We start from the raw sequence: 26151 nt of genomic DNA on the forward strand, positions 1-26151 counted from the left end.
TATGACAATGTGTTACACATGAACAGAGAGGTTAGGTTAATCTGGGGAGCAGGGCTGGAACTGGGACCTGAATACTAGCTGTGTGCAGGGTGAGGGGCCTCACCCCAGCGGGTCTGGCTAGCCATTGCTAGGGAGTTCAGGTCACCTTGGGATGCTGCTTGCCATGCTCACTAACTGGCCTTCTGGTTATCATTTGCTTTCCCATATCCACTTACGTGTACACACAGCCAGTAAACCAACTGTGCAGCTGGCTGTGCACAGTCAGGTCTTAGCTCAGTGCTGCTCAGGTACACTGACCCTGACTACCCAGTTCCAACCCACCTCCACAGCTACCCCGGCCCCCTGCCAGCTGTCTACGGACCTCTGCTCTGCTCTCATCATAGCATTTATCACTTGGTGAAAGGACCTTGTGCATTTGTTTGCTTGTGTGTTTTCTGTCCCCCATCCCAGACCAGAAACTCTCGGCACAGGGATTATGTCCGCACATATACTTTGCGTAAGTGAATATAATGACATCAGAGTTGAGGTAAGCTCTTACTCAAGTGATGGCCTCAACCCTGTATGGCATTTCTAGCCTGAGCTTGCACAAACTGCCATCGAGGTGTTGATGGTCTGTCAACCCAATATTCTTCAAGTGATTGCTTCTTTACCCCCTTAATGTGTGAACATCTATGTATCTCTCCTTGTACATGGTTTTGTTGACATCTAACTTTGATATCTAAATACATTTAAGTATAAAAACTTTTGTAGAACAAGGGAGTTTAAAATATTAAACATTTGTATAACATGAAATGAAACACACAAGGTCTTTTTAGAAAATCTTGTGCTAAAATCCAAAATCTTCCCTAATCCCTGTGCTGCTGGGGAAGAAGAGGAAAAGGCAGAGCTCCAGGGAAGATGGCATAAGAGTTGGGAGGGGCTCTCTTTTCCCATGGGTTACAAAGGTCTGCAGAGAAGACACTGAGGATCTGCAGGGAACTGAGGCAGGGGCAGGTAATTGTTAGAACCATAAACTTACTTAAGATATGCTATGAGGTCTGAAGGAGAGTAAGACTTAAAGGTTTAGCTGAAGGTTTTGTGATTTCCCTGCTCTGAGACCCAGCAACGCCTGGTGGAGGGGCACTTGCAGCCACCTCTGTGTGTCCCTTTTGCAGCTCCTTATAGATTAATGCAGAAGCCAAAGGAATAGGGGAAATGACTTCGGCTTTGCCCAATAAGGCAGTGATGATTTATTTGAGGTTGAAATTCAGCTGAAATTTTTGGCTGAAGATATTTACTGTGCTACATCTTTATAGTTTTTTTTCCCCTCCCAACCCGTCTATTGCCAGAGATTTGTGCATGTGATCAGTGGATCGTAGAACTAATCCCCAATTTGATACAATCAGTCAACCTTTGGCTCTGCTTCTTTGATATGAGTCCATCAAAAATATTCCATGAGTGTTCACAGCTGAAAGAGAGAGCATGTGTCTGTCTCTCTGAGAATGTTTGGATGCCCGGGGGTGCAGTGGCCCTGCAGAGACATCTAGTAAAACCAGGGAAAAAACAGTGTTTTGGGGGAAGGAATAACATTATTTCCAGGCAGGAGTGAGAACACGTCAACACTTCTCTCACGTCTTGCCAGCAGTTGCCACAATGCACACAATAGGCTGTGTCTTACGGCCCTGTTGGTTTTCAGGGAAGCCCTCACCTTCCTCTGCTTGCCCACTGGCGAGTTTTTTGCTCCACTTGGTGCTCTTGCTGGGGAGGGAAATGCCTGTTTTCTAGGAACTTGTTTGTTCCTGGCTACTAGGAGCTGGAGAATCCCAGCCAAAGGTTTTAGTGGCTCCTAAATGTCTCTTGGCCTCTTAGCTGCCTTTCTTCTACCTCTCCCTGCATAGAGGTCACTAAAAACATGAAAGGAGAAACAGCCCCCTGTAAGTCATGCCTGCTTCCTCCTTGCCCCCAGCCTACTAGTCCAGGAGGCAGATCATCTTAGAAGAGCGTGGCAGGTGTTTGCACACGTGACCTCATTTGGTCACCAGGCTGAGCATGGGACTGTGTTGGGGTATCCAGCTTAAGAGGAAACATCCTCCTTCAAGCCTGTGCCTGTCAGTGACCTGGCGGCTCCTCCTCTCCTCTCCTTTCGGGCGCTGCTCGGGTCAGAGCCCATCTAAGCCTGACATCTGCCTAGATTGGGGGGCAGCCTGGGCAGCTTTGCCTGCACCGTGTGGCCAGTGGCTGGGGAGGAGAGTTGGCCGCAGCAGCCCCGAGTTCCAGGCAGTGCTACCAGGCTGGCAGTAGGCCTGAGGCCTGCCTCTTGTTCCCAAACAGCAGCCCCTGGCTTGCCAGCACTCCTGTCACCTGGGTTGCCTTGAGAGTCTCGGGGCAGGACACCAGCCAAGGAAGTACTGCACCATGAAAGTCCAGAACAGGGTTCTTTGGGCGGCTCTCTTAAAACCCAGTGAATGCCTCTCTCCCTAGTGTTTTGTCTTACTGAGATTCCAAGAAACAATGTGAGTTGAGCAAAGCCACAGGAGGAGATAAACTGGCAAGACATCCAGGTTCCTTGGGGCCCTTTCTGGGGCTCTGTGGCATGGCCTGGCTGAGGCCCTGTGACCTGCCACCCCTTCAGCAGGGTCCTGACATTAGTCAGGACTTGGAAGGGAGGAGCAGGAAAGAGCTGGACTCTTGGGAACAGAGGAATTGATCAGTCACCCTCTGTGGAGGGCCAGAGTTCTGGTCCCTGACCTACTTTCATTTGATAAACTCTTACTTTTTAAAATTACCTTCTTTAAAAATTTATTTTTAAAGGCAGCCATCCAGACCCACTGTGTGGAGCTGGAAAGTTAACAATGTGGGGCCCTATCCTGGTGCTGTACCACCTTCTACCTTTATGTACACAGCACCAGGGTGCATCTCCAGCTGCCTGCACACTCACTTGTTGGGGGCGCCCTTGCTCACACCCCCAGAAAAGCTGTCTGTTCTAGGCCAGTGGCTAGGTTGTCAGGTTAGGGATTTAGGGCTGGGCTGGTCCTGCCACATGACTTGAAAGCATGCTGGGCTGGGTTACTGAGAGGCCTTGAGGTGGGCACAAAATAGGGGTTTCCATGGGATTCTTTGAAATTCGTGTGGTCACAGGACTTAGTGGTCACCCGCTGTTGATGGCACTCTTTGCTCTTCCCAGCCTGTGGGCCGAAGCTGACCAACTCCCCCACGGTGATCGTCATGGTGGGCCTGCCTGCCCGGGGCAAGACCTACATCTCCAAGAAGCTGACTCGCTACCTCAACTGGATTGGTGTCCCCACGAAAGGTGAGCTGCTTCCTAAGGCTGGCATGGTCACAGTGGGTACTGTGCTCCCACTCACCAGCCCCTGAAACTGACAAGATGGCGCCTCCTTCTCTAGCTGCTGGGACTCACCTTGCTGGGCCATTTTGGGCTTGCCTGTCCCCTGTAGGGGTGGGCCCTTTGGGCCTGTCATGTGTCTACACACCTCCCCTCCTATTGGGGTCTTTTCTCACTGGCCTCTGTCATTCCCACTGCCAAGGTCCTGCCCAGCTCAGCCCTCACCTCCTTTAGGACACGTCCATGTGGACCACTTCCCTTGGAGTCCCCATAGCACTTGGTGTGACATTCCTCTACTGTCATGAAGTGCTCCCTACCATTGATTGTTTTTATGAATCTTTGCCTGGTTTTCCCACCTACATGGGAAATGTCTTGGGGGTGGGACAGATTTTTATGCCAGCTGTCCCTGACGGTGCCCAGCATAGGGCTTCATACAGCAAGTTCCTGGTAAGTTTAATGCATCCCCCAACATCAGCTGTAGCAGCAGAAGAGTGGCTGATTTGGGCCTGGTAGTGTGTGCGTGAAACCCCCCTCGCCTGGATTCCATTGGCAGAAATCAGCACCCCTGTTTTGCTGGCGAGTGGCTGCTGCCTCTTTGGTCAGTCCTGGCCTGCTGTCCCCGACCTTGTGAAGCTGGGCATAGGGGACACCCTCCAGGAAGGTAGGCTGTGGGAGCCATGTTTGCCCTGGGAGACACTGGGTGGCCTTCTCCATGGATATGAAGGCCTTCTCCTTCAGCCCTGGAGGTGGACACCCACTTCCTTGTTTCCATGTCTTAGCAGAATCTTGTCCAAGTCAGCATGTGTGTTGGTTTGGTGCCCTTGTTGGAGACAGTCCTCCCAGTGGTGAGGGGCCCCCTTCCTGGTGGTCAGCTCGGTCCTTTCCTTCCACCCACAGTGTTCAACGTGGGCGAGTACCGCCGTGAGGCCGTGAAGCAGTACAGCTCCTACAGCTTCTTCCGCCCCGACAACGAGGAAGCCATGAAAGTCCGGAAGTACGGCCTGAGCTGCCGTGGGGGGGCCTTGGAGTTTGGTGTGGTTTGCTTTTGAAAGCCAGGTTCTGTAACAGAGGAAGCTGGCCTGCCGTGGCTCTCCCCTGGGGCCTGATCTCTGTGTGTCTTTGGACAAGTCTCCTGGTCTCTCTGAGGCTCGTTCCTTCCACCCATCCACTCGCAGGTGGTTGGATTCAGCTGATGTGGTACAGATCAACAACGACTCATTAAGAATGAACAAAATTCAGAGAAGGGAAATCATCTGTTCACATTTGAAAGGGAATTTTTTTTAAGCCCAGGTGATCATGAAACCTAAGTGCAGTGGTGTTCAACCCTGGCTGCACTTTAGGGTCACCTGGGATCTTGGAAAGATCCGATGCCAGCCCTACCCTAGAGCAGGAAAGTGAGAATCTGTGGGTGGGACCTGGGCATCAGTCTTTTAAAAGCCCCTTGGGGATCTCAGTGTGCAGCCTGGCGTGAGCCCCCTTTTCGAGGGCGACCACAGCTGTTTGGCAGAGCTCCAACTGGACAGCCCTGGCCGGCCTGAGCAGCAGAACAGTCGGATTGCTAGTTACTCTGCTTAGTGGGGAGGGAGCGGTTGCTTGGGCTCCCTGTGAACTGGACCGGCCCTGAGGCAGGCATTCTCTTTCTGTGTGTTGTAGGCAGTGTGCTCTGGCTGCCTTGAGAGATGTCGAAAGTTACCTGGTGAAGGAGGGGGGCCAAATGGCAGTAAGTCTGGGAACACATCCGTCCATCTCCAGGCTGGGGTGGGATGGTGCCCTGGAAAGAGCGACACTGAGATAGACTGGCCTGAGCAGTGCTGAGAGCTATTGTGGGGACACCTCAAATGGGGACAGAAGCCTCTGGCCTGCAAGGTGAGGGAAGCAGGCGGCCAGAGCAGCACAAGGACCCAGGAAGGAGGGCAGTGGGGGCAGACTCAGGGGCACCAGCTGGTGTGCAGCCAGGCAGCACCCACGAGACAGACAAGGCTTGGGGCAGCCAGGGTCCCCTCCATAGGCATGCTTCTCTGCATATTACTATTGTCCCTTTGCTCTCAGGACCCTTCCTACCCCTCCCCTTCCGTCCCTGAGTTCTGGAGGTGGTGGGGACAGTGGGCAGGGCACAGTCTCTCCTGGAACCATATTTTTGGCTTATTCCTGGAGGTGGCAATACCTGACCTACTTCATTGGTTTGCTAAATATTGTTAAACTCAGACTTGGATTATCATTAGCCTTTCTTTCTCCCTATTAGGTTTTCGATGCCACCAATACTACTAGAGAGAGGAGACATATGATTCTTCATTTTGCCAAAGAAAATGGTTTCAAGGTGAGCCAGACTCCTTGTTTTACCTCGGAACACTCAGGAGCGAGGAAAATCGCTCAGCGGTGGGCTGATTCCTGTGTTGGGGGCACCTCTTCTCCATGCTTGGCGCTTCATCTCCCGCTGCCCTCATTTGCTGCCTGCAGATTGGGCCCTCCTGCTGGGGGCTCTTAAGGAGGGAGGAGCATCCTCTGTTGGGGAGGACGAGGACTCGGGATTGAGCAGGTGGTTCTTCTATGTATTTGGGGATTATGAATGGGGTCCTTCCTCCTGGAATGGCTGATAACATTACACAATCCCAAAGCTGGCCCATCGTGTTTCTGTATTTGTCGTTTTCTAACATTTCTGTTTTGTTTCCTCCCAGGTATTCTTCATCGAGTCTGTGTGTGATGACCCTACAGTCGTAGCTTCCAACATCATGGTAAGACAATGCAGGACTCTAGCCTGGCAGTCTGAGAAGGGTGGGAAGCCAGGTCAGGCCTGGAGGAGTAACTAGACCCTGAGAACAAGCTGGCTCTTCCAGCTTGTGGTTTTGTCTTAGAGGTGGGATCTGGGGAGGTCTGGAGTACAGAGCAGTGATTAACTTAGAAGCACATTCTATGACCTGGAGTGGCTTTATCCAGGGTGCTTTCAGACAGTGGGCAGAAAGCTGCCTTTGTGGGACATAAGAGATAAAGCAGATATCTGGAACAGTTTCTGTGGGTGGCAGTAACGTGGCATCTGGGTGGTAATGTGGCTACTTGGGGCAAAGGACAGTTCCCCCTCAATGGAAAGGAGGCAGCAGGCTGGTGGCTTCTGCTGTTAAGGTCCCTTGTAGGTGAGAATGGTTGTGTACTGACAGAATCACATAGGATTCAGCAGACTGAAGGCAGAACCCCCAAGTTTGGGAAGAACGGGGATGGTAAAACTACCTTCCTACTCATGTACCTACAGCCATACCCTCCCCTGTTCCTATGCCAGTGGGAAGTTGCCTGGATAAGCTGAGGGTAATTGGCAGCTTAATTTGATCAATTCTTAAATTAATTCACTTGTCAACAATATACCGTAAACAGCAATGGTTGCTATGAAGACTTTACCACAAGTCACATTCTCATGGGACAGATAATTTTCTGTCCAGCATAAATACATTAGAGTAACACGTATCAAGGAAAAGTGGGTCTGATAGATCCGGGGGAATCGCTGTGGTAGTGCCATGTACAAGTGTGCACCTTCCAGGGATGCTGAGCACTTACTAGCTTCTGGTGTGGGGCTTTTTCTCCAAGGAAGTGGGGATATTTACAAACATTTCTAAGAAATGAGTTCGTATTTAAGGAAGGGCTATTCAACTTGTGGAAAAGCAGTCCAGATTAGTTTCAGCAGGTCCAAGAGGCTCAAAGCATGAGGAAATAGAAGTTGCCATAATCTATCTAACCAAAGAGCTTTATTGTCTGTTTTTTTTTTTTTAGTTCTACATTCTACTTGTAGTGAAGCAAAGTGCAGCTGTAGCCTCTTTCTCCCCATGAACAGTCACCATGTGCTTGGCTAAGAAGCTCACCGTTTAGCTTGTGCTCTGTCAAACCATTATTTGCCTGACCCTCCGTGTTCAGAAATCTTGTTCTCTGATTAAGTCTCACAGCCTCTTGGCAGCCTACGCTTTCCGCTGTGCTCTTCATGTGGTGGCTGTGTTGCAAAGAAAACAATTCATGAACTTAGATTTTTTTTTTGTGGTAAACACAACATAAAATTTACCATCTGAGCCATTTATAAGTGTTCAATTTTGTGGCATTCAGCACATTCTTGTGTTGTGCAACCATCGCCACCATCCATCTCCAGAACTTTTCATCTTCCCAGACTGAGACTCTGCACCCAGGAAGCAGCAAGTCCCCATTGAACTTGGGTTTTTGCAGAGTGGCTGCTTCTCTGCCATGGCCATGGTAGTGGTTGTGGAAGAAAAGAGCTCATGCAGTAAAAATTCTGAGTTTCCCTAAAATCTGCCAGCTTTCTCAGACCTATTGCTCAGTTATAGAGGACCACAGGCCCGGGTGTTTCTCCGCCATCTCCTTCCCATGGGAGTAAACCTTGGAAAAGACTGGGTGTGTGGTAGAGCAGCGTCAATCAGGGACCAGTTCCAAGCATGTGTTGCCCCTGTGGGTGGTGGAGGAGGAAACCTGCCTGGCATGCAGGGCCAGGGGCATTGCTGGCAACTCCCCAGTGCCCCTCTGCTAACTGACAAGCCTGCTCACCATGTGGGGAAGGTTTTATATGCTTATGTGGAACCCAGGTGAATTGAGGACCAGGCTGTCTGCTTGTGACTTGGCTACAGGGCTGACCCCGAACTGTGGCCCTTCAGAGGTGTCCATTAGAGTCCTCCTGGCTTGCTGTCTGCCTCCCTCCCCACCGGCAGTGATTCCCCCTGTAATCATAGGGCTGTGACTCAGCCCCCAGAGTACTTCTTTTTTTCTCTTAATTGCTGGGTGGGATCATTGTTATTCTGATCCTGTCTGTACTCCCTGGTTGTAAGCCCCAAATCCTGCTTTGTCTAAGCAGAAAGCCCCCAGCATGATTCATCAGCTGCCTCTTTGTGGCATTGCAGGAAGTAAAAATCTCCAGCCCGGATTACAAGGACTGCAACTCAGCAGAAGCTATGGATGACTTCATGAAGAGAATTAGTTGCTATGAGGCCAGCTATCAGCCCCTGGACCCGGATAAATGTGACAGGTATTTCCTAAGAGGTGGTCATCTCTGAATCACCTACTTGAGGGCTTCTAATGTTTTCTTGGTGTTCCCACAAATCATCTGCTCCTAGATACTTTAATAAACTCTCCTTTAAAATACCTTTATAAAAAAGCCTTGATGACATATTCAGGGTAACTATTTCGGACACTAAGCAAAACATCTGGAGAGTCTTCCTCCTGTCCCCGTGATAGTCAATTTACTTCCTTTCCATTCTGTCTCTTCTCTCCCCCTCTTCTGAGAGGTCAGCCAGCCTTCTGACCACACACGCTGCCATAGACAAAGCCCACTCGTGCTCTCTGACTTGCTGAGGAAGCAGATTCAGTCTGTGCCCTCAGGGACCTCACAGCCCGATGTGCTTCTGTGGGAGCTGAGCCTGTGTACTAGGTCTGGGCTGGGGATTTACACTGGGCTGGCTGGGCTGCTGGGGGTGTTCTAATTAGCTGGTTGCCTTCTATGCAGAGATCTGTCCCTGATTAAGGTGATCGATGTGGGCCGGCGGTTCTTGGTGAACAGAGTTCAGGACCACATTCAGAGCCGAATTGTATACTACCTGATGAATATCCACGTGCAGCCTCGTACCATCTACCTGTGTCGGCACGGAGAGAGTGAGCACAACCTTCAGGGGAAGATCGGAGGAGACTCGGGCCTTTCCAGCAGGGGCAGGAAGGTAGGAGAGGGGCAGGGGCATGGCGGCAGCTTGGAGGAAGGGGCTGGGGAGAGTGTCCCCCAACTGTTCTTAGTCCTCCTCACATTGCAATGACATCACAGTGGCACGCCCCTGACGTGCAGTGGGAAGGAGTCCCACACTGCCTCTCCAAGAGGAGCAGGTACCTGAGTCCAGTATGTGCTCTCTCAGTTTGCCAACGCTCTGAGCACGTTTTTGGAGGAGCAGAACCTAAAGGATCTCAGGGTGTGGACCAGCCAGCTGAAAAGTACCATCCAGACGGCAGAAGCCCTTCAGCTTCCCTATGAGCAGTGGAAGGCACTCAACGAAATCGATGCTGTGAGTCTGGCTGTGGCTCTAACCTGGGGGTGGGAGCCAGATGGGTGGCCTCTTCCCACCAAGTGTGCCTGAGGTCCCGAAAGTGCTTTCAGACCCACACGTGCTGCATCAACCACCTCTAGGAGGCCATTTGGGGCATTCTCCTTGAGTGACCTGGGTGTTTCTGCTAGGGCGTTTGTGAGGAGATGACCTACGAGGAGATCAAGGACACCTACCCTGAGGAGTACGTCCTGCGAGAGCAGGACAAATATTACTACCGCTACCCCACCGGGGAGGTAAGTGAGCTGGCAGGTCCACACCTGCTCTCCCTCCATCCCAACTCGTTGGTTCACGTGGGATGATGACCAGGTGTGTGCTATGCATGGAGGGGCTCCTCACAGTCCTTCCAAGGCCAGGAGAGGGTGTGGGGTCTGATGGACCCATTACTGATGACAGTACTGTGAGCCATGTGCTCGGGCAGGTTCTGACATCCAAGCCTGGAGCTGTCCCATGCTCGTCCAGGCAGTTCACCTTTGAATTGGGTCTTCTGATTTGAGCCCTGTGAACAGCTCCAAGAGAAGCTTGTATTTTCCTGTGAGCAGCAGTGAGAGGTGCATCTCCAATAAGCATGCAGGGAAGAGTGACATCATGCGTGATGGTTCTCTCGGCACGAGGGCTCTCCTGGCCTGCGGGTGGGATGGCGCTGGTGGACATGTCTCGTGTGGACTATGCTGACAGTGATGGAGGCACCCCCAAGGGCCTGTGTAGCCAGCCCACTTTGGCTGAGTGAGCAGCTGCTTGGAGCACCAGATGGAGAGTCCAGCATGAGGTGGTCTTGGGTCAGCTGCAGGTCTCAGTATGGGGACACCCCATGGGGGTCCTGCCTGTCCACAGCCAGCCAGCTCAGCCTTTGTCATATTATCTCAGTTCCCTCATGCCTGGGTGTTGCCCTCTTGTCTCAGGCAGAATGCCCTCATGCCCTGGAATCTGCTTAGGAAGAGGAAGGGCATTCAGAGACAATTGTGTGAGTGGGAGTCCAGGTGGTCTCAAAAGTCACAGGCTTGCCCCTTGTTTTTCAATTTCTTTCTATTGAGAGAAAATTCACATAATGCAAAATTCACCATTTTAACCATTTTTTAAGTGTACAGTTCAGTGGCTTTTAGTATATTTACAGTGCCATGCGTTCAGGTCATCACCACTAACTCTAGAATATTCCATAACTCCAAGAAGAAACCCCATCCTTTGCGGGTCAGTCCCAGTCCCTCCCATCTAGCCCCTGACAACCATGGGTCTACTTCCTGTCTCTGGAGTTGCCTGTGCTGGATGCTTCCTATCAGGGGAAATAATTGTGCAGTGTGTGGTCTTTTGTGTCTAGCGTCCATCACGGTATAGTGTTTTCAAGGCCCATCTACACCATAGCGGGTGTCAGGATTGTGTAGGGTTGTGCCCTCCCCTGTGTAGAGGACTCGGGAAGGGAAGGAGTGAGAGAGGGTGACAGGCTTATGTTCCTCTTGGAGCATTACTCCTCACACCCTTCCCACATGCAGGTGACTTCCCTTTTCTAGGAAGCTGGTTACGTTGGGGCCCCCAGTGCCATAAGGGGTGCAGCACCAAAACCACACAGGCGATCAGTTGATTGATTGGTTGTGTGTGGTTTATAAGGATGGGAGGCAAAGCTCCCATTCTGCTGGCATCCCTGCCCCCCCTACAGCACCCTGTCCCTCTGTCTTTCAGTCCTACCAGGACCTGGTCCAGCGCCTGGAGCCGGTGATCATGGAGCTGGAGCGGCAGGAGAATGTGCTGGTCATCTGCCACCAGGCTGTCCTGCGCTGTCTCCTGGCCTACTTCCTGGACAAGAGTGCAGGTGCCCCTGGCCCCGAAGCTGCTTCTCCTGGGGCACTGGGGTCTGGTTGCGGCCCCCAAAGGGAGGGAGGGAAAGGAGCCTTTGAGTTTGGGGTGCTGAAGACCCATCTTCCTCACCCAGCCTTCACAGATGGTCTGCTGGGCAGCTGAGTGTTAGGGAAGGCCTCTGGCCTTCCCTTGGGAAACTCGCCAGAGCAGTTTGATGCACTATGGGCCTCCCTGCTTCTTGAAACAGCCTCCAAAAGTCCCCATCTACTCACAGCTCAGGGGCTTTGGGTTGTGTGGGGAAGGGCAGCCTCCTCTCAGGAACAGCCAGCCCAGAGAACTAATGAAACTCTTTATAGAGTTCATCTGTGCTGGCCCAAGGATCAGCTGAACCTTGACACACCTGTGCTGCTTGGGGAATGAGTCGTCTGTTTAATTTAGGTCATTGTAGGAGGGTGGGCTTGGGTCGGTTTTGGTTTTATCCTATAGGCTGGGCCTCTTTTCTAGGGCCACCTGCCTTGAGCAGGAGGCCCCAAGGCTGGGACCTGTGGGGGCCGGTGTGGCAGATGCTCTCCTGGGGGCGAGTGCTGCCCTCCAGTCTCCTATCTAAGAGTGGAGCCCTTCTCTTCTCTCCAGAGGAGATGCCTTACCTGAAGTGCCCCCTCCACACCGTTCTGAAACTGACGCCCGTTGCCTACGGTGAGAGCCTGCCATAGCCCCTGCCCAGCCTGCTGCCCTGGTGGCCATGGGGCCGTCAGGGCCTTCTCCTTTAACCTGAAGCTGACCTCTCTCCTACCCTCATCCAGGTTGCCGGGTAGAATCCATCTACCTGAATGTGGAGTCAGTGAACACGCACCGGGAGAGGTCGGAGGTGGGTGTTAGCCGGAGCGTCCACCTGTTCTCCCCATCCTGTCCTCCACCAGAGGACTGTCATGTGATAGGATGGTGGTTTGCACACTCGGGAAGCCCCTGATTGTGTTGCAGTGCAGTGGGCCTGTGTCGGTGGCTGGCTCTCCCAGAATCAGTTGAATTGGCCAGCCTTCTGGACCTTTCTCAGGATCCATGTGTTCCTACCCTGTCTTTCCGGTGGCTTCTTGGCACCTCCTTTTTCTTTCTTTCCATGTTTTCTTCCCCATTCCTACTTGACCCTAGAAGTGAGCATGACAGAGGGAGATACACACTGCTCTGAGCGTAACTGCTGCCTTTCACTTTGGGGTGTCTGACGCTCCTTCCATGGTCTAGATTCCTGGGTAAAGCAGGAGTGGCAGGTGTGCTCCGTCACCTGTGTGTACCTAGGTACAGGATTCTAGGGAAGACAAAGTTGGGACAGAGGACGTGGGCTAGAGAGCAAACAGGATTTGGGAAACAGGCACGAGGGACGGTGGGTGGGAAGTTGTGGCAGGACCCCCCGGTGCCTGGTTGCTTCCGACTGCCACTTGGGGAGGTTGAGGTTTGATGGTCCACCCCATTGGATGTCCCGACAGCAGAGTGGATTTCTGCCAGGTGTGTGTTGTGAAAGCCAGTTTAGACTTGCTTTATACCAACTGTCAGCTGCAGGGCTTTGCCGGCGCCAGACTGACCCTTTCTTTTATATCGAGTGTGACATTCCCTCTGTGCAGGACACTTACCTTTTCCCAAGTTGCTTGGAAGGCTTTGGCATAAAACCCAGCTCCCTCTGGCAGTTGCCTGGCTAACTGACTGAAACAAGCAAGGCTGCCTCCCTTGGCTCTGCACTGTCCCCTCTGACCCAGGGAGCAGAGGCCACTCTGACTTCGGCTCTGAGTGGTAGCTGCCAGCCTGACTCCTGCAGTGGGTGCAGGCCCGAACCCAGCTCCTGTGCCCCCTGGACACTTCACTGTGCAGAACCAGGGCAGCGTCTTGGCAGAGACAGGCCCCAGCTCAGGCTCCTGGGCCATGAGTTACAGAGTGACAGGCCTTGGGGACTTTACAGGCTCCGCTCCGGTCACGGCTCAGTTGGAGGGCTGGTTTGGCCGTTCCTGCCTCCCTTGGGTCTTCTGCATCTGTAGTCCCCTGGCTGGGGTGGAAGCTCGCGTTGATTGTCTTGAGCTGGGGGTAGTTATGGGAGCAGCAGCTGCTCCCGACAGTGCTGCAGATCCTGGCTGGTGCCAGTGGAGGGGGTTGGCATGGCCCAGCCCTTCCCTTCCATTCTGCTGTCCCTGTGGAGTTGCCTGAGTCTCAGGCCCCTCTGCCTCCTTCCTTGGGCTCCCTCGCAACCTCATCATCCTCTGTACGCTCTTCCTGCCTCTGCTGCTGCTTCAGGAACATTGTGATTGTCCCCATGGGTATCTTGGAATGATTCAGGAATGGGGCCCAGGGAGGTCACCCCTTGTTCTCGCCCAAACTCAGGACAGAACAGCGACCCCATGTCCTGTGGAATGGGATCGGTCTTGTCAGTAAAATCCGGGAGCAGGGAAGCAGGGCTTGTTAGGTTTTGGTTTTGCAGCTTGTTTACCTTCCCTCCTCGTAACTGTCGCCTTCTCTCTTTTGTCTTTGTCTCGCTTAGGATGCCAAGAAGGGCCCTACCCCGCTCATGAGACGCAATAGTGTCACCCCACTAGCCAGCCCCGAGCCCACCAAAAAGCCTCGCATCAGCAGCTTTGAGGAGCATGTGGCTCCCACCTCCACTGCCCTGCCTGACTGCCTGCCCCCGGAGGTGCCCGCGCCGCTGCCCGGACAAGTGCGTTCGCCCAGTCCTCCCTTGTGAGCGAGTCTGGAGTATGGAAGGGTGGGGATCGCCCAGTGGGGGCGCAGTGTGGGGAGAGAACTCAGGGAAGCCTTCCGGCTTGTGATGCTGGGAGGTCCCTGTGTGCTGAGCATGGCTGAGTATGCATGCCTCTCTTCCCAGCACAGGAAATGGCCAAGTTTCTGTCCCATTTACATTAGTGAATAGTTTTTCTAAAACAGTTAAAGGCAAAACACCAGTGCCAGAGGCTCCATTTGGCTCTGGGCTGTGGTTGGAGGATATCTTCTGTGTCCCAGGCCCACTGCTCATATTATCCGCTTCGTCCTGTGCTATCACTCTGTTACAGGACAGCTGTATCAGACAGTCCTTAGAGCATGTCCTCTGCAGCTAGCACTGCTGGGTCAGGCTCCAGGCAGACCGACTCCCAGGGTCAGGTGACCTGGAAATAGCCACTTTCTTACACAACATAGCTACTTGAGGTAGTGAAAAACTGGAAAGCAGAAAAACAACTAGATTTCACTTCATACACTGTGAAGATTAAAGACTGAAAGATATTGGCTACTGGGCAGTATTGGTCCCAGAAAACCAGTCTTTTCCTCAGCAACAGCCAAGAACCTTTGCCAGTATATGAGATGCAGAAATCCCCACCCACAAAATTGAGTCATACCCAGGCACCCCTCAACTCCCCCTCAGCTGTGCCTGGTCTCTTAGAAATAAATCACGGGCTATATTTTGTGTTGGATTTAAGAGCCTTGCACTGTGGCCTGCAGATCCTTCCTGCATTTCCCCCAAGCCCATTATATCTGGTGGTGTCTGGAAATGGATGTGGGGAGAGTGCTGTGCAGCCTCTGGCAGGTCCTGAACCTGTTCAGGCCTCAGTTTTCTTATCTGTGGAATAGGGGAATAGCACCTATGGCCAAAGGCTGGTCAATAAGGTCATTTGTGCCAAGTGTCTACTTCAGTGGTGCCTGACACTGGCGCCAGCAGGATTTTATTGTCACCTCCCTGGCCTTCACTCCTCTTATCTTTTAAAGTGAGAGGATAGGAGTAGGAAATAACTAATTAACACTCCTTTTAGGCCTAAAGCCAGAGGTGGTTTTTGTTGAGTAAAACTGAGAACTGAGGTGGTTCTCAACCTTGTGTGACCGTGTGGGAATTCATAGGCCGCTGTCACAGACGCTTGGGGGGCTGGACCAGGGCCAGGGTGGAGTCGTGTGTAGGGCTGCCAGGCCCAGGGCTCCCCCGACTTTGACAGGACAGTCCTTGGGGGGCTGCTGAACCAAATCCTCAGGAAGTCGGGGCCAGGCTGGGAGGCTCGCGGGGCTTTATCCCCACAGGATGTCCTGGTTTCAGGTGACTTGGGTCCTGTACCCTGTGTCTCTGCTTACTTCTCTCTCAACTTTTTCTCTCTGCAGCCTTTGCTAGGGAAAGCTTGTTTGTAAGTATTTTTCTCTGAATAATTTTGCTGCTCACACCTTTTTCTCCTTGCTTGCCAGTTTAGCCCTCTGCCTATTAAAATGTTGAGAATAATGACAATTTTGTGAAATAAGAGGGAGGGAGAAGGAGATTCAGGAATTGTTAGAAAAGGGACTGAAGTAGGATGCCAGCTGAGCTCCATCGTGCTGGTGCTGCCCTGCTCAGTGCTCTCTCCCATTCCCTCTCGGGATCCCAGGTTATTGTGAGCACATGCAGGGGTCTGGCCTGATATAAGTCTGGATTTTTCCTCTTAGTGTCACATTTTGGTGGTGAACTAGGCCCTCGCCAGCTCCCTTTGTCTTTTTGAGTTCCGTGCTTCTCCTAAGAGAGCTCTTTCATTTTGGCAGGAAAATTTATTTTACCCAGAGCCTAATCTGCAAAACAAATAGAGGTGGACACACTGGTGTGGAGTGGTGGGGTGGAGCCCTGCAGTTCCCCCACTTCCTGGTGGAGCCACCCTACCCAAGGGGCTCCAGGACCCTGTGCTCTGGAGAGGTCTGTCTGGAAACCATTGTCCACTGTGGGAACCTGCTCAGAATTGGGTGCAGCTTTTGAATCAGATCACCAGTTTCCCTGCCCCTTCAGCCGGAGCTCTCTGGAGTTAACTAGAGCAGCTGCTGGGTAATTCAGCATTTCCACTCTTCCTGAGGCCACCAGCCACAGCAGGAACTTGGGGTTTTAGTAGCACCATCCTCCCCAGCTCCTCAGTCATGCCTGGTGGCTTCCCTTTGCTGCTTAGGTTGCCATAACTAATCCATGCAGTAACTGAAACAGCTTGAGGAGTTCAGTCTGATAAACGTAAATGCGTGGCTTGTTCTGAGAAAATAGGCATTGTTTGGCCTTGTGCTTAGATTGGGTAGCATCACCTGTAGCGAGACGCATCCCGTGTCTGGCTTTATAGAGGGAGTGAGCTGGCACACGTCTGCTGTCTTTCAGTCCTTAAAATAACCCCAGGAGGCCACAGGGCAGTTAACTAACATCCCTGTTGACCAAGGGGGGTCAAGGTTAAGTCACTTACCAGTGGTCATCAGCTTAGTCAGTAGCAGAACCAGGACTAGAGCTGCTGTCTGTCTGCTGCTTTCTGGGAACAGTCAAGGTACTGTTCATCACCCCTGTCCCTGGCACCTGACATTTGCTATGTGTGAGGTACTGCCTAGAGTGGTTTGATTTCCTTTGCTGCTCTTGTAGCCTCTCCCATGCAGCTGCTTCCTGTGGCTGACGCATGTTGACTTAATGGTGGGTCTGTCCATTAAACTCAGCCTGTGAGAGAACAGTCCCATGTCTGTTACCCCCGGAGGCAGGTAATGTGCACAGAATGCTCCAGCGTTGTTGTAAACGCTAGCCCTTGGATTTGGAGGCTTTTACATCTGTGCATGGCCTGTTTCTTTGACCCCTAGCCTGATGTTGCCAAGAAAATCTTCCTACTGGGAGGAGCCATTCAGGCTCATGCCGCACCTTCTACAGTTGAACTGGTCCTTTTCTGAGGCTAATAGCGCCCTTGGCCAGAATCCCTCCAGTTCAGCAAAAATGTACTCTCTGGACCCGTCACACTTGCACTCCACTCTAGGATCCCAGTGTCCAGCCCCGCCTGGGAGTGTGAGCCCATGTATGGGACTGCACATACCAAATTTATTATTGAGTTCACATCAAGCTGGGTTTGGATCTGGGTTCTATTATCCTCTGTCTTGGAAACTCCGGCAAGGTAATGCAATTCTAGGGCTTCAGCCTCCTCATCTATGAAGTAGAGAGAGTGTGTTACAGGTGATTTGATAATGAGAATATAGATGTAGCACTTTGCAGAATATCTGGCACAGTCAGTGCCAGGGGACAATAGCTGTTACCGTGGCAGAGTCAGTGCCCTGTGCTCTGGCAGGGGTGTCCAGGGCTCTTGGATGTGCACACCACCCTACATTTGAGGCCCTCCTGTTCCTTCTGTGCAGGCCAGTGGGATTTCTCTTCATGAGCAGCAGGAGAACCAAGAGACAGGGTGGGTGGGGGAGCCCCAGGGGTCCCAGGTGCTTTCCTGAGGATGCCAGTGCTCAGGTTTCCTGGTAAAATGGGTATGATACCTGGGCGGACACAGGTCCCTGCTGCCCTCTCCCGGGCCTGCATTAGTGCACGGGGCCCACCGCCCGTTGGCATTCACAATGCATCCTTGCTTTTTAAATTTCAGATGCACACTGCAGAGAAAATAGTACTAAAAATGTTTTGTTTTTCTTGTTTCCAACATGTTTCTTCTTTTTCACCCACTATGCTTGAAAGACGAACTGTCTGTCACATTTTCTCAAAGTTTTCTCCTTACTAACCTTGGAAAGGTAAATGGCTCAGTGCATGTCCCTCTCTGTCCCCTCTGCGTCTCTGAGTCATGGCATCTCCGCCACCTGGTCATCGTGAAGTCTGTGACACATGCAACCCCTACCACAATTTGTGTTTTTTTTAAGAGCAGCACCATTGTCTCCAGGTCCTCTCCGTTAACTCCTTTCCCTCCATGTGTCCTGAGCCAGGGGCACCACAGTGAATGATTTGACAGCCTGTGCCTGCGGTCCCCACTGTCGTTGTTGCATTGCCATCATTCGTGGGTGTTCAAAGCCTTGGGCTTGATATGTCCACGGGCGGTTGGAGCCAACGCTGCACAGGGACATGGCATCACCTTATTCTGTTACCCCACAAGTTGGCTGGGTCCTCTCTGGCTGTAAGGTGACAGGGCCCTGCCCAGGAGACCCCCATTCACCAAGCCTGTCTCATGATCTTATCGCTGCAGAGCCAAGCCAGAGGCTGGCTCAGAGCTGGGCATGGGCTTCAGTGCTTCCAGAGATTTGTCCGTGGGCCCTCGGTTCTGCTTGGGACAGGAGTGGGCCATGGTGTACCTTATGTATCTGTCTGCCCGGGTTCTACCCCCACACCCAATAAGACAGTCTTGGAGGAAAGACTCAGGATGAGAGTGAACACTTTTAGAAATTTTATTTCCTTTATTTTGTAAGGTGGATTAAGGTTAGGTAAAGCTGCCATCTGTCCCCAGCTGACTGAAGAACCTTTTTTTTAAAGGAAGTTTTAATACTGGCCAGCTTCTTAGGTCTGGGGCTCCTGCTCTTAGGATGGAAGAGAGCTTTAGTGACAACATGCTTTCTCTGTCTGCTTCATGCCTGGGTGCTTCCAGGCCACGTCCAGCCAGCCCAGTGCCTGTGTTCTAGCTGCCAAGCCCATGTTCCTAGAATCTGGATCCCAAAGGCTGGGGTGTGCAGCTCTGTTTGAGCCAAGTTGGGAGGAGAGTCATTGCGCTTCTTTGGAGACCTGGGGCTTCTGCCTGGCCAGGGCCAGCAAGGTTCCTTGGGTGGGGGGCAGGGAGCACCCTCAGCTCTACAGGACTATGAGCCAGAGGGTCCCTTAGATGCTACACCCAGCGCTCCGCAGAATGACTCAGCCCACAAGAGCTGCCTGCAATCCCCTACCTTCCATTCCCACCTCCAGGCAGCTGTGAGGCCACTGCACCCCAAGGGCCTGTCCTCGTCTTTCCCAGCCCCCTCTCCTGTGACTGGGCTCAGCTTGGCCACATTTCTGGGCAGGCCTGGGCTTTCCTACACCCGTTTGGTGGTGATGATCTTCCAGGGTTGTGGTCTTTGTCTGGGGAGTGGGGCAAATTCTCAGTTGCATGGCTTTAGTCTTCGGCTTCAGACTGCAGCTGACAGTAAATAATTCCCCTTCCCCACCCCTCTTTTCTCCTGGAAACAGAACGTGAAAGGCTCCCAGAGCAGCAGCGACTCGCCCAGGACACACTGAGGCAGACCCAGCGGTTCATTCCATTTCCATTCCTGCGGTTTAGCTAGTACCCTTCCACCTGCCCAAGGCCAACGATCCCAGGGACTTCTGAAATGGGGTGGGGTGGAAAGAGGGGTCTGCGGGTCAAAGAGAACCTGTGACTGAGACCCCAGAATGCCTTTCCTGTGTGCGTGTGGAATCCTGCTTCTGTGTCACGCGGGAGCCACCCCACCCTTTGCTCTCCAGGGCCTTTCAGAACTATGTGGCCTCACCAGCTTTCCACAGGGTGTGGTGAGGACCCGGAGCAGTGGAAGAGGAGAGAAGGCCCTTCAAAGAGGACAAAGGTGCCTCCAGGCTGTTTTGTTTGTTTTCATTTGTTTCTGTGCCCCTGTCCTAGAATTAAAGGGAGCCTAGATTCTAGTAGCCGAAGGGTAAAGGGGCAGTGAAAACCTTCAGGAGACTCTTGCATCTTGATGAAGAATGGACCAGGCAGTGCAGTGCAGGGCCCTCCCTGAGGCGGAGGGAGAAATCCCCACGCTGGAGATGCCTGTCAGCTGCACAGCCACCGCAGGGCAGGCCCATACACCTTTTGGTCTGCCTCCTGCCTCTGAAGGTGTTACAGGGACAGTCAGGCTGTGTAGGCAAAGGAAATGTTTTGCCAGAAATGCCCTAGGCCTCACCTTCCCAGGGAGCTCTGTGGACTGTGCTCTCCCTCCTGGATGTGAGGCCCCAGGGAGGCAGCTGTGGGAGCCACTTGCTTTTGCACTTTTCCTGGAAGAACGGGTGCCCTGAATGTTGCACCTTATCATCAGGAGCTGGGGTGATTGGGCTTTGTGTCCTCAGGCTGGAGCTTTCAAATGGGGAGCCTGTCATGCCCATGCAACAGGGGTTTAGCCACCCCAGGAGACTGGCCAGGGTGCGAGCGTCTGGATCATCTCAAGACTGATCCTAGGAGATAGCATGGAGAAGCACACGAGCTTGGCTGCCACCTCCCTTCAGGACCTTCAGAACCTCCCATGTTGCCCAGCAAGACCTCCCGTGCATGGCTGCCTGGCAGGATTCAGCTCACTTTGCACGCTTTCATCTAGCATCTGCTGTGTGCCCAGTGTGCTGCTGGGTTCCTTGGAGAGAACGTCCTCGCTTGCCTTCATGGCACCTGTGGCGTTTTAGGGGGTTCAAAGCAGGGCCTGTGGAACATGCGGTTCTAACTACCTGTAATTTCTGCCTTCTGGTTTTTCCTTGTTGTCTCCAAGTCCTGGGGGGTAGTGAGGGTCTTGAGGCCCAGAAGAAACAGTTTGGAGACTCAGTGGTATTTTGTCTGAATGATGCTTTTAAGGATCTTTGACAGCTGGTGCCAAAGGTCACTTTCCTTTCCCACCCTCTGCTTACCCCTTCGGGCTTAGGAGGGAGTTACCAAGAGTGGGTTGAGGGCTTGGGCATCTGGAGCTGGGAGTGGAGAGAAGTACTGCTTTTGTTTTTAGCTTGAGAGGAGCTTTTTGAGAATGCATGTTTCTCTGGTTGGGATTCAGTGGGAAATGGAGTCACGTTTCAACACCATACAGGCAAGTTTGTGGGTTTCACACCAGCTGTTGACACCACCAGACACCACCACCCACCCTGCCCATCAGCAGTCTGTCTGAGAGGGTGTCCTTTATGTCCCTGTGTGACCGAAGGCTTGGGTTTTCCCTGCTGTCACAAGCCTTGCAGGCAGCTTGTGTGTGTGTGTGTGTGTGTTTGTGTGCACGTGTGGTCTTTTGCATATTTTTAGGACCCGCAGCTCTGCTCTTGAGAATGGCTTGCACCCCACTTCCTGGCCCGCCTTGGGTGTCAGAGCTGACCCTGATCTGATCAGGCATGGGGGCTGTGTGAAGGTGCATGCCCCACCCTCCTACACGGGGACGGACTAAATGTGGAACCAGGGGGAGACCTTGGGGAGAGCCAGCTGCTGCCCAATCGGGCAGCCTGGGCTTGTGCGTTTGTGAGGTGGGTTGGGGGCTTCTGCTCTATTGCCTGTTGCCCCTGCCTTCTGAAAAATACCTGGGACCAATTTTTTGATGTCTCATATTTGTTTCTGGGTGGACTTACCTGCCCCACCCACACCTTCGATTTCTGTCCTGAGACCAAGGGCAAAACTCTTCCTTTGTGGTGAGAAGAAAACCTGTTTGAACCACACCAATGATATTTTTGTTTGTAATACTTGAAATTTATTTTTTTATTATTTTGATAGCAGATGTGCTATTTATTTATTTAATATGTATAAGGGAGCCTGGAAATAGGAAGCCGTATGGATTGGGTTAGTTGACATTGGTTGGTTTAGGGGCCTCTTATGTGTGACTTGACTTACGCCTTCTCCGCGTCCTGTATATTTGTCTGAATTAATTACCTGGGATGAAGCTATGGCAGCTTTCAAACAGGGGATGCCTTTCAGAAATTTGTATATTTTGCATTTGCCAGAACAATAAAATACTGGTTGACATACACCGATGAAGTACACCGCTGGTTTTTTGAGGGAAAGAAGAGTCATTTTTTGACAACTGTGGTCAGTGCACCAAGTTTCTACACTCAGCCCTTGAGCTACCGCTCCCGTCACCATCCTTTAAACAGAACAAGCAGTTCCGATTGCCTAGGGTCTGCATTTGGGAAACTATAAGCTGTGTCAACTTAAAACAGAAACTAATAGGCTTTTTTTTTTTTTTAGAGCAGTTTTCAGTTCACAGAAAAGAGCAACTTGTGCAGAATCCCCAGACACCCCTCTGTGCTTACCATCTCTCCTGTTATTAGCCCCTGGTGTTAGTATGTTGTGGTTGCTACAATTGATGAGGCAGCATTGATATGATAGGGTTAATAGTAGTCCACAATTTACACTAGGGTTCCCTAAGTGTGCAGTTCTCTGGGTTTGGACAAACACATCCGGGTGTATGTCCCCTGTTAGGGTGTCCCACATGCAGATGTGTGTGTATCCCCTTCATTCCAGACCCGGTCTCCTTGGCCCTTCAGACAGCAGCAGTTCTTCCTCAAGCATCAGAGCCTGGCAGCTGTGGGCAGAATTACAGGAGGCATGTCGTTTTAGGCCCTGGGTCCGTTTCGCTTCCCTGCCCTTCCCCTTTCCGAGGTTCTGCGGGATCACACTTAGAGCACTTCTTTGCCATAGCTTGAGAGAGTGGTTTTGCTCCAGCATCTTCATCTCTACAGGTGAGGAAGCTCCAGGCAAGGTCAAGGGCTGAATAGGATGTGCATGTGGTTAGAAGGCGACCCCCAGCGTTTTCCTTCAGGCAAAGTGTATGACCTGCAGTGCTCTCACTGGGTCTGATTTTGTGTTTCCATAACCCCCCTGCTACAGTCCCGAAATAGTCTTCCTGCATCCCTCCTCAGTGTTAGCTGTGAAGAGAACAGAAGTCAGCAATCTGGCAGCTCCATTTTGAAATGACTTCCAAAGAAGTTACCTGAAACCAGCAAGAAGGTGAAGGCCAGAAGGAAGGGTGTTCATTACTGAGGTCAAATACGAGCCAGACACTGGCTCTTGTAACACTTGAAAACCAGACTAGAAATTCCTGTGTAGCAGATGCCTACTTGAAAATGGGAGGAGTATGTTAATATCTTTTTTAGATAATTATTAATATTCTTCTTTGAACCCATATTCAACATGGGCAAATGACGGTTTCTTAAAGATTAGTTGCAGTGTCAAATCTGAAACCATGTCTGTGAACTTTTCATACTCTGTTTCTTTAAAAGCCATTTGATTGATCTTGCTCTTTGAATTGTTTCTTCTGCCCCACACCCATGCTTGATTATGTAACATCCAAATAGGTCATTTGGAAAATACTGCTTTACTGGGTTATATAGATCTTCCAAATGTTGACACATTTCAGAAGACAATATTTAAAATTCACACCGTTTAATATCCCTTGGCTTCATTAGACATTCTTAAAGTGGAAAGCTTATACTGGTAATGGTAGATACAAATTTTCTGCAGTTCCAACTTTTACTTGAAAATGTCATCAAATACCATGAGTTGTTTTCCTTAGACTTACTTCATAGACTTAGGCTTACTTCATTTCTGTGAAACTAGGTATTATTTTTATAATTTAAAGTTCTTTTGTATAAAGTAGAAATTTGATCATTCCCATGCTTTCCCATAAAAAAACAGGACATTAGCTTGGCTGGCAAAGCCCCCAGGCCAGGGACCCTTTGCTTAACCTTCCTTCCAACCCCTTCCTAATGGCCCTCAGCAACCCTAAGCTGAACCTCTGCAATTTTCTGAGGGAGCCTCACTTTCTGTGCTTTATTCTCCGTGTTCTCCCTCTGCCTAGATCACAAATCTTTCCCTCCAAATTCCACCCAGTCCCACAAATCCTCTAAGAGTCAATTTTAGGTATCTTTTGAACTGTCTTTCCTTCATCCTTGTGATGGTTACTTTGATGTTTTATGTTGATTGGACCCCAGGGTGCCCAGATAGTAGGTCACACATTATTCTGGGTGTTTCTGTGAGAGCTTGCTGGATTAGGTTAACATTTAAATCAGTAGACTGAGTAAAGCCCATTGCTGTCCCTCTGTGGGTGGGCCTCATCCAATCTGTTGACCTTCTGAGTAGAACAAAAGGCTGACCTCTCCCAAGTAAGAAATCCCTCCTGCGCCATAGCCTTTGAGCTGGGCTGTTGGCCTTCTGCTGACTTCGGGCTGACTGAAACTGGCTTTTCCTGGGTCTCCAGCCTGTCAGGCTTTGGTTGGGGAAAATCCTCAGCTCTCCTGAGTCTCCCACGTGCTGACTCATCCTGCAGATCCTGGGACTTGTCTGCCTCCCTAACGGTGTGAGCCAATGCCTTGTAACAGATCTCTTTGCATGTATAATATATAACTTACATAATATATGTACAGGTTTATCAATAGACCACAATTCAGCAGTATGAAAAGATGAAGCTAAGTATGGGGTGCTCTGAGAGGATAAAATACAGAGGGTTGTGTTATTTGGGGTTCTCCAGAGGACCAGACTAGTGGGCTGTGTGTACACACAGTAAGGACCCGATAGCCAGCCCATCTCCAGGTGAAACGACGGTGGTGAGTGACTGAAGGGAAGGTCTCTTGCCCATTTCAAACCTCACTTGGTTGCACTGCCACATGTGTAAAACAATTCTGGTGTGCAAAACAGAAAGTAAGACTCCCTCAATTATGAATCAGGATAGGACAGGCCCTTTGATTTCCTGCCTTTTCCTGCCTTATATATGTATTTCTTTAGAGTAGAGGGGAAAACCACTTTGTTAAATTATTCTGAATGGTATTGGTAGGATGAAGTGGTAGAAATGATAATTTTGTTTCACTGTCTTGCCTGCTTCCATTTCTGCACTAGTATCAGAGGCTGTATCTCTCTTGAGAGCAAAGAATATCTGTAGGAATTATTGAATGCTAAAAATTGAAGGTGTACTTAAACAGAAGCAATTATTTTCAGTTATCTAGCTGGAAAGAAAAATAGCTTTAAGCAGTCAGAGCTGCAATATAGGTTAGTCACAAATATTCCTTTAAGTGTGACTAGAATGTTTCAAGGGCTAATACTATTTTCAGCAAAACAATGAAGAAAATCCCCACAGATCAAATTTCTGTGTCACCTCTTACACTACTGAAGTTTCAGGGTCATGCTGTCTGCATACATTAACACAAGTCTAAAATGGTTAAGTGAAAATCACACACGCACACAGAACGGTAAAGCAAAAGGAATAAAATGTTAATAGGTAGGTCAAGGTAAAAGATAGTTTTTTTTTCTATTTTTATTCTTGCACCTTTGCAATATTCTTGGAACATCCTTGTGAGCAAAAAAGTGTTTTCGAGTTGCAATCAGAGGCAGTTAATCCTCAAAATGTAAAGTAGAAGAGTGCACAACACCAGTATTAAAGTTTTAAATTTTATGTTGTCTCTACCACTTTTGATCTTTTGAACAATTTTATTGAGCAAAACAAGACAATTGTATGTTTATCTTCAGGAATGTAAAGGTCTAATTATTCAAACAGTTTTCATGATAGTCTGATGAGTTGGCTCTCGCTCTCTCCCTAAAGCAGTATAACAAGGAATAGAAAATAGAATTGTTCAGTGTTTCTGACAAATTGGAAAGGATGACAACAAACATGTTAAAGACTTTTCTTTTCTTTTCTTTTCTTTTTTTTTTTTTTGTGAGGGCATCTCTCATATTTATTGATCAAATAGTTGTTAACCACAATAAATTTCTGTATAGGGGGGTCAATACTCAATGCACAATCATTAATCCACCCCAAGCCTAATTTTCGTCAGTCTCCAATCTTCTGATGCATAACGAACAAATTCTTACATGGAGTACAAATTCTTACATAGTAAAGACTTTTTTCTTAAGGAATTTCATGAATTCTTTTAAAAGTCTGTGTCCTTTAATGTGATGGTTAAACTTATCAAATCACATTATGGAATATTTATTCCAATTACCACCGATCCTCCTTTTATATTTTAAATGTGAATAACTTCTACATCTACCTCCTTTTAACAGAAATTAAAATTATGTGCTAGTTGCCAGACAGATTAGATTTTAGCTATGTAAAACCTTTGTTTCTCACAAAGTCTGTGTGGGGGAATATGAATTTGATGGTTAGTGAAAAGAATGGGGATATACTTCCTATTTTTATTTTATTTCTGTTTCATCTTCAAAAAAAGAACTTGAAAAACCCATTATTACCATTATTTTATGTAGTCAGCGTTTGTGTGGACTTGCCAGGCCTAGATGGCCAGGATGCCTGGGTTCTGGGGACCACTTGCTCACTAGCCATTGGGGTGAAAAGCCCATGTAATTAGAGAAGTGTTTATTAAGCACTTACCATCTACCTCGTGCTAGGATGCTGGGCATTTGCCAGTTAGCAACCTTAGATTTCTATATATAAAATGAAGAGCTTAGATGGATGGTTTTTAAAAAACTTTTTGTTTTAAAATATGTTTACATTTGCAGAAGAGTTGCAAAGATAGTAGAGTTCCTGTGTGCCCTTCACCCAGGTTCCCCTAATGGTAACATCTCACGTAAACGTGGC

General features: G+C 50.2%; 1 protein-coding gene across 9 annotated transcripts in view; it reads left to right on the forward strand.

The window, feature by feature from the left end:
- The window catches only part of PFKFB3 (6-phosphofructo-2-kinase/fructose-2,6-biphosphatase 3), a 77017-nt gene extending 55423 nt beyond the window's left edge, over positions 1-21594 (forward strand). For 3 of the 9 annotated variants that reach the window (XM_036908187.2, XM_036908186.2, XM_036908179.2), the window contains exons 2-17: positions 3164-3289; positions 4220-4316; positions 4976-5042; positions 5565-5639; positions 5998-6054; positions 8206-8330; positions 8808-9015; positions 9205-9351; positions 9522-9626; positions 11065-11194; positions 11815-11877; positions 11985-12049; positions 13703-13876; positions 15298-15320; positions 17621-17673; positions 19088-21594. In XM_036908187.2, coding sequence (XP_036764082.1) covers positions 3164-3289; positions 4220-4316; positions 4976-5042; positions 5565-5639; positions 5998-6054; positions 8206-8330; positions 8808-9015; positions 9205-9351; positions 9522-9626; positions 11065-11194; positions 11815-11877; positions 11985-12049; positions 13703-13876; positions 15298-15320; positions 17621-17663 — 1505 coding nt within the window. In that variant the 3' untranslated portion in view covers positions 17664-17673; positions 19088-21594. Of the gene's footprint in view, positions 1-3163; positions 3290-4219; positions 4317-4975; positions 5043-5564; positions 5640-5997; positions 6055-8205; positions 8331-8807; positions 9016-9204; positions 9352-9521; positions 9627-11064; positions 11195-11814; positions 11878-11984; positions 12050-13702; positions 13900-15297; positions 15321-16546; positions 17674-19087 lie in introns of all 9 variants that reach the window. The other 6 variants (XM_057498176.1, XM_036908180.2, XM_036908182.2 and 3 more) reach the window with 6 other exon arrangements.
- Positions 21595-26151: the final 4557 nt, after the last annotated feature.

This window comes from Manis pentadactyla, chromosome 3, assembly GCF_030020395.1.
Source record: "Manis pentadactyla isolate mManPen7 chromosome 3, mManPen7.hap1, whole genome shotgun sequence".
Taxonomy (NCBI): domain Eukaryota; kingdom Metazoa; phylum Chordata; class Mammalia; order Pholidota; family Manidae; genus Manis; species Manis pentadactyla.